Genomic DNA, 14468 nt, shown 5'->3' on the forward strand with positions numbered 1-14468 from the left:
CTTCTGACCCCGTTTGAGAAGAAAGTTTTTAGAAAAAGGGAGTAGAGAGATTTTCGAAAGAGAGTTTGAATGCAAGATTGAAAGAAAGGTTGAAAATCAATGTTATAGGCTATAAACGAGAAAGACAACACAACAGCTTCGATAGCATACAACTCCTAGTAGGGAAAGGTTGAAAATCAATGTTATAGGCTAGAAGCGAGAAAGACAACACAACAGCTTCGATAGCATATAACTCCAAGTAGGGAAAGGTTGAAAATCAATGTTATAGGCTATAAGCGAGAAAGACAACACAACAGCTTCGATAGCATACAACTCCTAGTAGGGAAAGGTTGAAAATCAATGTTATAGGCTAGAAGCGAGAAAGACAACACAACAGCTTCGATAGCATATAACTCCTAGTAGGAAGAATTGACAAACTAGTCGCATCCCCCTATTTTGAGGTATTTTAGGTCTATCAAGCGTAACATGATTTTGTTAAAACGTTACACTTTGGAAATACAAAAAAGGAACTATACATCATGAAAGCGATAAAAGAAAGCAATAAGGGGATATAATGCAAGGGGTTTGGCATGTAACGAACATGCAGCCATAGACAACACATCTCGGACAAGCATGACCGTGTGACACGCAGCGCCCAACCTTCTTATACCCACCAAACTAACCCTATGCAAAAGGTCCACATAAATACATGCCATGCAGAGATTCCTTTTTTGGTATTATGGCATGTTCTTGACACTTTTCATTGGCTCCCTTTGTGTCACCTTGGGGTGGCTTTGAAAACACTGCTCCATTTGTATGGAAGAAATAGTATCTTTATACCTCTTTTTTTTTCTTCCTTTTTTACAGATTCTCATGCTAGACTAACCCTATTCCTCTCTCAATATTATGAGACAACAATTTAGTTCTACATTTGTACTAAAATACAAAGAAAACCAAGCCAAGCCATGTATAAGAATGAAAAAATGAGTCAAGACAGTATCTTTTTGATCTTCATAACCGGGTTCTCATCGCACCATCTCGTCGTAATCGAAAGGAAGTGGAACAGAATCGAATGCCCTGTATTTCCCCACATTGTTTAGGTGCTCATTTTCCAACCTGATCAGTAAAAAATCCAGAAGTCTTTTAATTATCACGAGTAATGCAGAAGCTAGTTGAACTTGATCATGGAGTTCTATAATCAGCCATTTTGTTGCACAAAACTTAGTTCTATAATGTTTAAATACCCCTTTCAAGAGAATATCCATTCCCTGCCTGAAATGATTCAAGGAACGAAGAACATACCTGAAGAAATTCCAGATTCCTCGTCGAATAATCTCCAACACGGCGACGATCGCAATTAAGGCTTGCCTATGGATGAATGGAGCTTCTCTAAAGCCTAATACGGATTGCATCCAAGCAAGTCGTAGCAAGATATTCAGTACCTGCAATCCAGATTCCAAACATAATTTTCAGCTAAGATGCATCATAGTTTCCTATTCCAAGCTGATTTTCAAAGAAGAACAGATCCAAAACAACCAGTAGTGTTCTTACAATTGCTGCAAAGTAAACACTTTTGTTGGATATCACTAGTTTGTCTCTCAACCATGGATTTTTCGAGTTTCGTCGTAGAAGACCCCAATCGCATACTATATCCCAGTACGTGCCTGAAATTGTTGCAATAACAGAACTAACAGCAGCCAAGGTTCTCCAAGTCATCCCCATATTCAAATCATTGCCAGTTCTCATAGCAACTGCAATGACCGTTGAGAAGTACTTCAGTCCATTAAACACATGCATCACATCTTTCTCTTCGATCAAGCGCCGGAGGCACTGCAAGCATTAAACAACCTTAGCCCTGATGATTTGATACCATGGGAACATGGGGAAAATATCTGTTAAACCAGTTGATTACCTGAAGAGTACGGATCCAATATGGAATAATTGCAACAACAAAGTAAAAGGCTTCAAAAACTTTGTTCTCTTTGCATGTATTCGATCTTCGTATAAAGTCGCCCCACCCGTAGTAACAGATATAGAATTCTAAACTTCTGAAGGCTTGCACCTGATGAGATATTGCAACTGTATTAGTCTTGATGTGTTAAGTTTACCAGGAGAATGAACATACAGAAATCTTAAAGAAGGTTAATGTGAAACCTGGCTGGTAAGCTGATCTGCCAAGAAAAAGTCTTCCAGTGTAACCTGAAACAAAATGAAGATTTGAATTCACTTTTTCGTTCAAAAGTAGAAATACATATTTGTGAAACTTCTCTTCCCATGAGTACCTTGTAGAACGGTGTACAGACCAGATGAAATGCACTACGAATTAGGAAGAAGCGGCTGGAACGGAATATGATATCAAAAGGACAAAATATTATAAGAAGAAGAACCTGCAAAATGAGTTCTGCTTAGATATGGCTTTTACTCTTACTACAATGGTAAGAGCCTATGCCCACCGCTAGAAAATATTGTCTTCTTTGAACTTTCCCTTAAGGTTTTAACATGCGTTTTCTAGGGAGAGGTTTTCACACACTTATAAGGAATGTTTTGTTCCCCTCTCCAATCGATGTGGGATCTCACAATCTGAGAGGTTTCCACACCCTTATAAGAAATGTTTCGTTCCCCTCTCCAACCGATGTGGGATCTCACAATCCACCCGCCTTGGGGTCCCAGCATCCTCGCTAGCACACCGCTCGGTGACTGGCTCTAATACCATTTGTAACAGCCCAAGTTCGTTGACACACTGCCTGGTAACTGGCTCTGATACTATTTGTAACAGTCCAAGCCCACCGCTAGTAGATATTGTCCTCTTTGGGCTTTCCCTCAAGGTTTTAAAACGCGTTTGCTAGGGAGAGGTTTCGACACCCTTATAAGGAATGTTTTGTTCCCCTCTCCAACCGACATGAGATCTCACAATAGCTAGAGCATGAAGAGAGAAATATTTGAGACAATGCATTACACAATGACCGATGGAGCTTACAGTGAGTAGAGCTAGAGGAATTGACTCGGTTATAGCTTCAAATCTTTTGGTTTTCAGGTCCACCTCCATGTCCAAATGTGAGAGAACACAAGCCAATGTGAGCACAGCAAGACCTGTACTAAGAAAAAAGACCTCCCGGTGACTCAACTCTGTCCCTTGCTTGAAGCCAAACATAAATGAGTAATTGACACGGTAACGCCTCCAAAAGTATATATTTCCAGAGTACATCATCAGGTGCAAGATGATGAATCCAAAAAGGCTGAAAAAGTAAGCATAAATATCAACATCAAAATGGTACTCAAAAAGTAAAATGCCTCAAAACATCAAAGTCGCTATCTAAAATTACCTATACAGAGGAAATATGTTATCCATGTACTGGCTGCGCCCTGTGCTCTCAAAGATATTTCTTAGGTGTATCACTACAATAATGGCCGCTACAAGTGCCATGGCACAGCCGAAGAAAACCCCTGCAGATATTTAAATCAAATTTGAGTGTATAAGACATTGCAAGAAAAACCCTTTTGCTCTAACAAGTGTTATTACCAGAGAAAAACGTAATTCCATGTTTTTCCCTTCTGATTTTTCTTCTCAGAATGTCCATCCCTTTTCTTCGGTTTCCATTTGCAAAGTGCTTAATGAAAACAGCCTCCACTCTTTCTATGAGCCTTGTGACCTGCAGCAGTACAGAAACATTTTGAAGAAGAAATACTTTCAGGTGAGAGTTGGCTAAATATACCACCATCAAATTTCAGGAATTGTAACAGACCTCCATAGTGCTGCCAAGAGGAGATTTATCCACCATTTCTAAGTAGACCTTCGACGCTCGACGTGACGTTATCTGTATTGACAAAACCCGTGATTCAGAATTACTTGAAGGAAAAAGATAATCCATTTCAAGTAAATAGACTGGAAGCTGTGGAGACCTTACCTTATCATACTTCTTCACGATCTTCGAAACAGCCAATATGTTTAAGAAGCTGTAGATACATTAGAAGTAAAGCTGTTAATATTTTGACAAATTCAACAATTGAAGAAACATAATCTTCACTATGATAATCAAGACACATGTATTGCTATTACCTGTAACCTTTTAGAACTTGAAGCTTTTGGTAGAATTCAATCAAGGCCCGAGTCATCACTTCTTCTGACTTCCTCAACTCCGTTTTCTTATATGATAACCCAGCTTTGGAACTCGCAACCATGTATTTCAAGGTTGATACTGGTGTTTCAGGAGCGATATTAATCCTTACATGGGGTAACAAGTCTAATGAAGCTGGCCTGTGTTCTTGAATGGTTTGAGTTGTTCCCCTACTCCCCTTCCTGCTGTAACTGTTGCCCTCTTTTGCTTCCATCTCCTCCTCTACCGTCTCAACTTCCTGAGTTATTTCGAAGCGCGACCGTCCTTCTAAAACACAATTTAGACAGTAAGAAACCAAATCAAATTCACAAAACCATTGCACTTATAACTAAAGATCTCTTTTCCAACTTACCTGTACTTCTTCCATTGATGGAATTCACAGTTGAGGAGGCTGCAGTTCCTGCTAGATCGACAGGTTCATCGACATCATTGGAAGCAACATCTGGTTTCTCCACCTTAATCCTTAGAGCAACCAAAATATCCATCTGTTTGCTCAATTCCTCAGCCTCCACCGTCAGCTCCCCCACTTTCTTCTTGTAAAACCTCACCACTTTATTGAACTCAGCATCAAGTTCCCTAAAGAATAGCACCTCATTTCCACCTCCTTGGTCAGATGACATAAAGAACATGCTCTGATAGCTCTCTTCAGAACCATTATGAACTATGTTTGTGATGATTGCATCATCCTGCTTCCTTGGAGAATTCCTCTGCGTTGTAAGCCCACTGAAAGCTCTATACAATGACATCTTTCTCTTTAGCTTTCCTGAGGCATCCGGAGCTTTTGGCTGCCTAGATATGCTTACTTCTTTCAAAATTGCTTTCAGATTATTGTAATCCAAGTACGCCTCTTGCCATTCCGGCACCATTTGGGACAAAAACTCCTTCCCGAACTTCATCTAAGAAGGGTGGCTTTACAGGATGAGTTGCCAATTGGTTATTCGAAATGCATTCCCATACATACATATATATATTCGGTGGGCATTTGACAATTATTTTAGACCTGTCATTCCATTTTTTTTCTTAGATCATCTTTAATAAATAAAGGGGTTTACCCTTTGACTTCGTCGGAATCATCAGCGCGCAGAAGCTTCAGTGGCTTTCGTTTTCAGCAAGAAATGGAGAATACTTTTCATGTTGGGTTCTTCTCTCCAGATTCGTTCATCCACTGAGTCTCGAACGCCGGCTGCAGAAGAGGAAAAACAGTGAAAAATGAGTAACTGGGATCGATTTGAGAGGAGGATGTCCCACATTATCACCATGGGAACAACTTGCTTCTCTCCGCGTAGAGATAAGGATCGCTTGACTAGTAGCATCAAGCAGTACAATATGCCGTTCAGCCGCGATTCGTCGATGGCGATGCTTTCCACAAACAATGTCCCTTCGGAAATTATTGCATGTACGTAATATCACGCGCCATAAATAATAATAATAATTAGGTCATTTCTTTTTACTTTTTTTTCTTTAGAATTTTGCTTTTAATTCCAAATTTTTAATCTCATTATGATATAATAAACAATACAATAATGTAAAATTTTCTTTATATTATATGTCATTATGAGCATATGTCATAGCTCATATAGATTAGGGTTTTGGACACTTTTTTTTTTTTTATTTTTAATTTCTCCAAATTTCACGTAAAAAACGACATTTGAATATCGTTATTTTTTTAGTTTAGTAATTACAAAAGTGAAAATTTTAATTATAGATTATTAGGATAATAATTAATATTTTATCTACTGAATTATCATAACATATAATAGTATTAAATTAAAATATCATTTTAGATAAATCAATATGATTATTCTTATATTTATAGAATTTTTTAAAATTTTTGATTAAAATAGAACTCGGAACAAAAGAAATTTTAAAAGTTAAAAAAAGTAGTAATGAATATAATATGAGATATTTTTTTCTCTCTTTTATAAAATTTGTATTTAATCAGACTGTTACGTTCGTTGTAATGTACTGTTTCTTAATTACGGTTCGAAAAATTTACGTGTTTTTTATAATCATGGTAAAATAATGTAAAATTATTGGCTAATTTTTAAAATAATTAGTGAATGGTTGGTTTGAGAAGCTAAACAAATAATGGGAGTATAGGTGGTGATGGGAAATGGCGTATTATTTATGGTGGTTAATTATGACGTCAATATACATTGCACTTAGGCCATTTTTACTTGGAGTTAATTTTGACTTCCACAAATCATCTCATATATAATGCATACATAATTAATAATCATAATATAACTCTCTCATGAACGACACGTAATCACCAATAATTTATATTCTATTTATTGTATTATAAAAAAAAATATTTTTTTTATAAATATGGACGTCAGCCACTGCACTGGGTAGAGATTTAACCATCTCATCTTTTAAATCTATAAACCAAGGTCGGGTGCATTATTTATTTTTAATTTTTTTCTGTTATTAATAGAGTTGATTTTGTTTACAACTTACGAGTATTTGGCAAGAGTTGGTTAAGTAAAAAGAAAAGTCGTAATGGAATTCGAGATATTAATGACCAAAGAAAATTAAAATATGCGACTCGGGAAAAAAAACGAGATACGGTTCGTTATCATTATTGAAAAATATAACTTGGACGGGCCAAAGTCATACAGCTGTATGTTTATGACTTTATATGGAGGACATTCAGCAAGAAAAAACAAACTCTTAAAAAAAAAATAAAAAAAAAATTAGCTTAATGAACTTTTATTTAGTTGAATTTTGTATGAAATGAATAATGTGACACCCGGGAAGAGAATTATAAAAGTCCAACCATATAATATGAATAATGTCACGTGCATGTCACCGTATCATGAATCTTGGAATATGGAGTATAATATATAAATTAACATGTTTATTTATTTATTTATGATTATTATTATTATTATAATGCATTAAATTATGTTTATTTATTATAAGATTATTTCTTTCACTGTAATCGTCTTACTCATAGCCGAGTTCTCATTTTGTTGTTGTTGTCGTCGAATTCGAAAGGTAATGGCACAGAGTTGAATGCTCTGAACTTCCCCACATTGTTCAGGTGTTCATTCTCCATCCTGATGAACACAAAATCAAGTTTCGTTAGTTGATTTCTTTTTCACTGACGTTGTTCATGCAGCTTTACAATCGGACAAACCTGAAGAAATTCCAGATTCCTCGTCGAATGATTTCCAGCACGGCGACAATGGCGATCAAGGCTTGTCTGTGGATAAATGGAGCTTCTCTGAAACCTAATACTGATTGCATCCAAGCGAGTCTCAGCAAGATATTCAGTCCCTGCAACCAAGATTCGGAAGATTGTCATTATCGGCTAAAACATGCCATGGAAAGCTAGGTTTTCAAGAATTTGCGGTATGTTCTTACAATTGCTACATAGTAAACATTTTTGTTGGATATCAATAGTTTGTCTCTCAACCATGGATTTTTCGAGTTTCGTTGGAGAAGTCCCCAATCTTGAACTATGTCCCAATATGTGCCTGAAATTGTTGCAATACCAGAACTAATTGCCGCTAGAATTCTCCAAATCATCCCCATATTCAAATCATGACCTGTTCTCATTGCAATTGCAACGATTGTTGAGAAGTATTTCAGTCCATTAAATACATGTTCTACATCTTTCTCTTCCACCAACCGTCGAAGGCACTGTAAGCATTCAACAGCTTTATCTCTGATGAGTTCATACAATATTGAGGAAGACATATGTAGTTTGCTGTGCAAAACACTAGCCAGATTACCTGAAGAGTACGAATCCAGTATGGAATAATTGCAACAACAAAGTAAAAAGCTTCGAAAATTCTGCTCTCGAAGCACTTATTTGATCTTCGTATGAAATCCCCCCACCCATAGTAGCAGACGTAGAATTGTAAACTTCTGAACGCTTGAACCTGATGTGAAATTGTATCTGGTTTAGCTTTGGTGTATGAACTTTGAACGATTTCAGTCATCTAGATGATAGACATCGAAGTTCTTCCGGAGAATAGAAGATATTGAAGTTTAAAGAGGCTTGATATCAAACCTGGCTAGTGAGCTGGTCTGCCAAGAAAAAGTCTTGGAGGCTAACCTGAAGACAATATATAGATTTAAGTTATGTGTTTGACAATAGATATACATTTTTGTAAACCTTCTCTTGCTCCAAGTACCTTGTATAAAGGAGCACAGACCAAATGAAATGCGCTTCGAACGAGGAAGAAGCGGCTGGGACGAAATAGGATGTCGAAAGGACAGAATATTAAGAAAAGAAGGGCCTGCAGAATGATTGAGTTCAGCCATGGATGATGAAGACAAATATTTGAGACATGAACTTCTTACAATGAGTAGAGCCAAAGGGACTGATTCAGTTATGGCCGCAAAGGTTCGGGTTCTGGGGTCTGCTTCCATGTCCAAATTGGAGAGGATGCAAGCCATTGTGATCACAGCAAGACCTGAACTAAGAAAAAAGACCTCCCAGTAACCCAACTCCGTCCCTTGCTTGAAGCCAAACATAAGGGTGTAGTTTACATGGTAACGCCTCCAAAAGTATAGATTTGCAGAGTATATCAGCATGTGCAAGACAATGAATCCAAAAAGGCTGAAAAAGGAAACATTGGTATCAACAATCGAGCAGCCATGTTCTTTGGAGCTTCAAAGTAAGTTTCTTGAATTACCTATAGAGAGGAAATATGTTATCCATGTACTGCCCACGCCCTTGACTCTTGAAGATGTTTCTTAGGTGTATGACTAGAATGATGGCCACTACAAGTGCAAGCGAGCAGCCAAAGAAAAAACCTGCAGATATCCAATTCATGTTTAAGAGCACAAGACATTAGCTTTGAAGTGTAAAATCTCATATCGGTTGGAGAGGGGAACGAAACATTTCTATTAGGGCGTGGAAATTTCTCCTTAACAGACGCGTTTTTAAAAACCGTGAAGTTGACGACAATACCTAACGGGCCAAAGTGGACGATATCTATCAGCGGTGGGCTTGGGCTGTTACAAATGGTATCGGAGTCAGGTAATGAGCGGTGTGCCAACGAGGACGCTGGCCCCCAAAGGGGTGGATTGTGAGACACATTGGTTGGAGAGAGGAACGAAGTATTTCTATAAGGGTGTGGAAACCTCTTCCTAACAGATGCGTTTTTAAAAATCGTGAGGTTGACAACGATACGTAATGGGCTAAAACGGACAATATCTATTAGCGGTGGGCTTGGGCTGTTACATAAAGCAACCAGTCTTCTTACCGGAGAAAAAGGTAATTCCTTGTCTTTCCCTTTTGATTTTTCTTTTCAAAATGTCCATCCCTCTTCTACGGTTTCCATCTGCAAAGTGCTTAATGAAAACAGCCTCCACCCTTTCTATGAGCCCTGTAACCTGTTGTTGTACAGAAACACTTTTAAAAAAGAAAGGACTTTAAACCACAATTCTGTCTCAGGAATCGTTGCAGACCTCAAGAATGCTGCCAAGAGGAGATTTTTCCACCATTTCGAGGTAGGCCTTCGACGCTTTACGTGATGTAATCTGCAAGGATAAAATCATAATTACTGAAGGAAAAAGATTATGTTCTTCAAATATAAACATTGGTGGCTGTTGAGACCTTATCATATTTCTTCATGATCTTCGAAACGGCCAGTTTATTCAACAAACTGCAGATTCATAAGGAACAACTCCATTTATAGTTCTGCAAATTCAACAGTGAAGTAACATATGTTCAGTATGATATCAATATTCATGCATTACCTGTAGCCTTTTAGAACTCGAAGCTTTTGGTAGAATTCAATGAAGGCACGCTTCATCAGTTCTTCTGCCTTCCTCAACTCTGTCTTGTTATAAGACAACTGAGATTTGGAACTCATGACCATACATTTTAATGTCGATATTGGCGTTTCGGGCTGGACATTAATCCGTACTTGGGACAACAACTCTAACTTGAGTTTTTGAATGGTAGGATGAGCTATTCCTCCACTGGCCTTCCTGCCGTTACTTTTTGCTTCTCTAGTTTCCATCTCAACTTCTTGGGTTACCTCCAAGCTTGACCGTTCTACAAATACGTTCATCTTTGTTACTGGTATTTATCGAACACAAAATCGAAAGTTCAAGAATCTATTCAACGATGACTTACTTGCAGTTCTGGGAAAAGTGGACTTAGCAGTAGAAGTAGAAGCTGAGGATGTACTACTACCTGTAAGACTGACACTCTCATTAAAATCTTCAAGAGCAATATCTGGCTTCTCTACCTTAATCCGCAGCGCAATCAAGATATCTATCTGCTTGCTCAACTCCTCAGCCTCCCCCATCAGCTCCGCCACTTCCTTCTTGTAAAACCCCACCACTTTATTAAACTCATCATCAAGTCTCCTGAAGAACTCCACCTGATGTTCATCGCTTTGCTCCGACGATGAAGCGAACAGCATGCTCTGGTAACACTCTTCAGACCCTGTATGAATTATGTTTGTATGTATAGCATCCTCCTGCATCTGTTGAGAGCGTCTCGGTCCTGCTAGCCCGCTGAAAGCTCTGTACAGAGAGACCCTTCTCTTCAAGTTGCGCGTTGCCCCATCGGATGCCTCTGGCTGTCTTGCCCGGCTGACTTCTTTCAACACTGTTTTCAGATGGATGTAATCCAGGTATGCCTCTTGCCATTCCGGCACCATTTGAGACATAAATTCCTTCCCAAACTTCATCTTTGCTCTCTGAAATTCTCTGCATTGATGCTTTTGGTTTTGTCAAGGTGGGAAGATTTGGATTTGACATGAGGATGTCCTACATGATTACTGCGCAAACATCTGGACCTGCACTGATTTGGCAGGGTCAACCACGACACTGCTGTTGTTTAAAGAAAAGTTTTTCATTAATTCCTTGCCTGTTCTTTGATCAAATAATATCAAAATTTGCTGTCCACCAAAAACTGGGAAGAGATCAAACTGAAAAATCAACCACAATGGGCCACTGCTTTAAATTCTCCACAACCGGATGATCAGGACTTCACTATTACATGGGAGAATTTTCTTACTTAAAAATCTTTTTAAGTAAGTTGCGTGTTTGAGAGTGATAGTATGAAAATTAAGTTCATAAGTGTGAAATTAAATATTAAAATTGTAGTAATTTTATTTTTTGTTTTTCTTATCTATAAATTCATGATTTTTTTTTTCTGCCTATAATCCCATCAACATAAATTTATTAAATAATATTAAAAAGTTAATGGCAAAAAAATTTAAACATGAATTAAAATTTTATAAATAATTAAATGTTTGAATTGCAATAGATAAATCTTAATTTTAAAAATTTTGTAACTTATTATAAACTTTTTAAACATTCTCAAATATTGTTTACTTAAAAGAAAACTTTTATACTTAATTAAATATAATAAGATATATAGTAATAATTTATTTAAAAATAATAATTTAATTCCTAAATTTTAATATATACATTTTTAATGAGGTTTAATTAAATAGGTAGATTAATGAACTACTACTTAGTTACTAAATATATGTTTTTTTATGGGTGTGATTGGGATGACGTGTCAGTTTACTCGCTAGAGACGGGTTTGAAAAGAAACTGAACACCGTGGTTCCTTAGCGTTCGCCATGGCCAAATCGCCAGCAGATCTTTGCGTTTCTCTTTGAATTTGATGTTCTCTTCAGATTACGTTCTATCCAGTCTGAACTTTATATTCCAATCACTTAACCTTGTTAGAGCTTACAGGCTACCCCCGCCGGAGATCAATCATGCCGAAATGGAGTTTCTTGGTTTCGGTTCTTTTGGGGCTGATGTCCACCGTTGCTGTTTCGATGCGGTTCGAGCTTCAATCGGGCGGCACCAAATGCATTTCGGATGACATTAAAACCAATGCCATGACGGTCGGCAAGTATTCGGTGATTAGTCCCAACGAAGATGTTCCTATCCCCGATTCTAGCAAACTCACTGTCAGGGTATTCGTTCTTCCTTTTCCGATTCAATGCTTAATTTCTGTTTCTGTTTACGCTTTTTTATGCATTGCCCTACGTTTATGTTTCATTCTCCCTGTATTATATGGAAACCTGGCTACTTTTATCCAGAAATTATATGGTGGGACTGTCTCATGATCATCTTTATTCTATTTTCTCGCATTTGTGTTTTCAAATCGGTATCTCTTTTCCGGAATTCTGTGTTTTTTGTTGATTATGGAATTTGTTTAGATGATTAATATGTGGTAATGGAGGTTCTTATTAGGTCAGTTCGCCTCATGGCAACACGTATCATAATGCGGATAATGTGGATTCTGGAAATTTCGCGTTCACTGCAGCCGAGTCTGGTGATTATACTGCTTGTTTTTGGGCTCCGGAACAAAAACCCCCAGGTTCAGTTACTGTTGAATTTGATTGGAGGTCCGGTGTTTCTTCTAAGGATTGGTCCAAGGTTGCTAAGAAAGGGCAGATTGAAGTACGTCCTGAAATTTCTCATTTTATTTCTGGCTTGCTCATTTTTTGGTGTTCTTCCTAATTATGCTTTCTGTATGCAAAGATTTGTGACCACATAATGAGCAAAACTTCGTCACAATGTCCTTAAAACAACTCATCCTGCATGATATTATGTCATTCCTTGAGTAATTTTGTTGGAATTTGATTGGATATACATTCAGTTGCGTATTTTGAGAACTTGCACTAGAATGAAAAGAATTGTATGACAGGTTTTGTCTCCTTTTGCTTCCTTACAATATTCTTACTTAAAACAATTATGTTTTCTGCAAAACTCTCCTTTTTCTTGTGAAGAACATACAATTATGGATCAAGCAAAAGGAGACCTACCAAAAGATAGTGTCAATGATATCATTTGCACAACCAAGTGAAGAACTTGTAACTTCTTTGGATATTCAATTTCTAGAGTTTGGCCAAAAAAATTGGGACTTTAGAAAGTGAGAGGAGATGAAGCGTGAAATGGAAAAAGAAAAAGAAAAAGAGAGATATAAAGAGAAGAAAATGCTGCAACCAAAACATTAGAGAAATAGAAGATCCAAATCCTTTGATTCTGAAGAGTAGCGCTAAGGACCACTCTTTTAGGAATCACGAATCTCCACAATGGTATAATATTATCCACTTTGAGCATAAGCTCTCATGGCTTTGCTTTTGATTTTTCCAAAATGCCTTATTCCAATGGAGATAGTATTTCTCACTTATAAACTCATGATCATTCTCCACTGCTGGACCATCATTTAAATACCTTTGAAGCTTCAATTGAAGGCGACCCTTCAAGCAAAAAATACCAAGAAGCCATAAAATAGTGTGAAGGAATCCAAAGGCCAGAACTTCTTATCTAGATGTAGATCTATTCACTTTGTAAATTGCATTTGCATCTCATTATTTCTGTCGGTATTTCTTAAATCACATTTCACGAACATTATTTATCATTGTGTTTTCTCGGTCATGATATGTTAAGAGGTCCATTTATGATGCGATTCTGTTTTGAACTCTACTTTAGTTGAATGTAGAGGATGTTCTATTGTTTTTGTTTGATAGAAGAATCTGTAAGGTGGTGGTCTGATGAAATAGTTCATCATCTCTTATGCTAGATAATGGAATACGAGTTGAAGAAGTTGTACGACACTGTAATCTCTATACATGATGAGATGTTTTATCTCCGTGAAAGGTACACTACAATGAATTTGAGTTCATATCTAAGTTTTCTTGAAGACATATCAGTTCATTGGCCTTATGATCTTCGTGGGCTCTGTATTTTGTAGATTCATCACATCCCCAAGTAGTTGATTATGTGATGATTGATTCTCTGTTATCGTTTGTGTTTATGTTTCTGGGTTTCTTGTGTTTATGTTTCTGGGTTTCAGAGAGGAGGAGATGCAGCAACTGAACAGATCAACAAACGCAAAAATGGCCACCTTTAGTATCCTATCACTTGGAGTTTGCTTGTCTGTCGCTGGTTTACAGTTATGGCATCTCAGGGCATTCTTTGAACGCAAGAAGTTGCTCTGATTCTTCTCCCTCCCATTTAATAAACTCTCTCTCCCTCTCTCTGTTTTCTGATATATATTTTCTTAATTTTCTTTTAGTCTATTTTTCTTTTAATTCTTTTAATTCTTTTTTGCTATACTGAGCTATTGTGAGTTATGAAGAACATGATTCTTTTTCAATAATGTGGTGTTATTTTCTCACTTTTTAATAGATGAATTTATCTTATGAATCATAATAAACAATGCATCAATAAATTTAGTTTGAAAATGTATGCGTTGACTAATTCAGCTACAGATTCTGAAAAATATTTTCCAGAACGTTTAAAGAAAATATAATTACAAGCTTTACAGCACAATGAGGAAGAACACGATGCCATGGATCCGATTCCTAATCTTATGTTTACATTTTTCGAGAAATAAAATTCCCTTTATTTATTTTTAATTTTTTTTTT

The 14468-nt window shown here is 37.0% G+C and overlaps 3 protein-coding genes and 1 long non-coding RNA gene across 8 annotated transcripts; 2 read left to right on the forward strand and 2 right to left on the reverse strand.

The window, feature by feature from the left end:
• Positions 1-137: 137 nt before the first annotated feature.
• Positions 138-5451, reverse strand: LOC111808060 (phosphate transporter PHO1 homolog 9). Of its 4 annotated transcripts, none has more exons than XM_087129613.1 (14): positions 5147-5450; positions 4447-4990; positions 4037-4361; positions 3885-3933; positions 3723-3794; positions 3500-3629; positions 3303-3423; positions 2957-3215; positions 2262-2366; positions 2134-2178; positions 1892-2041; positions 1531-1809; positions 1282-1421; positions 138-1095 (listed from the first exon to the last, which is right to left on the reverse strand). In XM_087129613.1, the coding sequence occupies exons 2-14, from the start codon at positions 4988-4990 to the stop codon at positions 1005-1007; spliced, it is 2310 nt and encodes a 769-aa protein (XP_086985739.1). In that variant the 5' UTR covers positions 5147-5450; the 3' UTR covers positions 138-1004. The 4 variants fall into 4 exon arrangements, with proteins under 4 accessions (XP_086985739.1, XP_086985740.1, XP_023549613.2 ...); XM_087129614.1 differs by having other exon boundaries at positions 4447-5003; XM_023693845.2 differs by having other exon boundaries at positions 4037-4358; positions 4447-5451.
• A 1195-nt stretch (positions 5452-6646) lies between these two features.
• On the reverse strand, positions 6647-10814 carry LOC111808062 (phosphate transporter PHO1 homolog 9). The gene is made up of 13 exons (XM_023693847.2): positions 10195-10814; positions 9813-10113; positions 9670-9718; positions 9522-9593; positions 9317-9446; positions 8744-8864; positions 8409-8667; positions 8240-8344; positions 8116-8160; positions 7835-7984; positions 7464-7742; positions 7237-7376; positions 6647-7156 (listed from the first exon to the last, which is right to left on the reverse strand). The coding sequence occupies exons 1-13, from the start codon at positions 10754-10756 to the stop codon at positions 7048-7050; spliced, it is 2322 nt and encodes a 773-aa protein (XP_023549615.2). The 5' UTR covers positions 10757-10814; the 3' UTR covers positions 6647-7047.
• LOC111808063 (uncharacterized) lies at positions 6999-10942 on the forward strand. 2 transcript variants are annotated; one of them, XR_015423327.1, is made up of 7 exons: positions 6999-7094; positions 7219-8725; positions 8809-9327; positions 9508-9563; positions 10021-10492; positions 10577-10699; positions 10804-10942. It is a non-coding gene; the product is annotated as an uncharacterized LOC111808063 (long non-coding RNA). The 2 variants fall into 2 exon arrangements; XR_015423328.1 differs by having other exon boundaries at positions 7043-7140.
• A 638-nt stretch (positions 10943-11580) lies between these two features.
• On the forward strand, positions 11581-14225 carry LOC111808981 (transmembrane emp24 domain-containing protein p24delta7). The gene is made up of 4 exons (XM_023695255.2): positions 11581-12004; positions 12285-12494; positions 13621-13697; positions 13894-14225. Exons 1-4 carry the CDS (start codon positions 11801-11803, stop codon positions 14036-14038), a joined length of 636 nt encoding a protein of 211 aa, XP_023551023.1. The 5' UTR covers positions 11581-11800; the 3' UTR covers positions 14039-14225.
• Positions 14226-14468: the final 243 nt, after the last annotated feature.

This window comes from Cucurbita pepo, chromosome 13 (assembly GCF_057944985.1).
Source record: "Cucurbita pepo subsp. pepo isolate OVF chromosome 13, ASM5794498v1, whole genome shotgun sequence".
Lineage (NCBI taxonomy): Eukaryota > Viridiplantae > Streptophyta > Magnoliopsida > Cucurbitales > Cucurbitaceae > Cucurbita > Cucurbita pepo.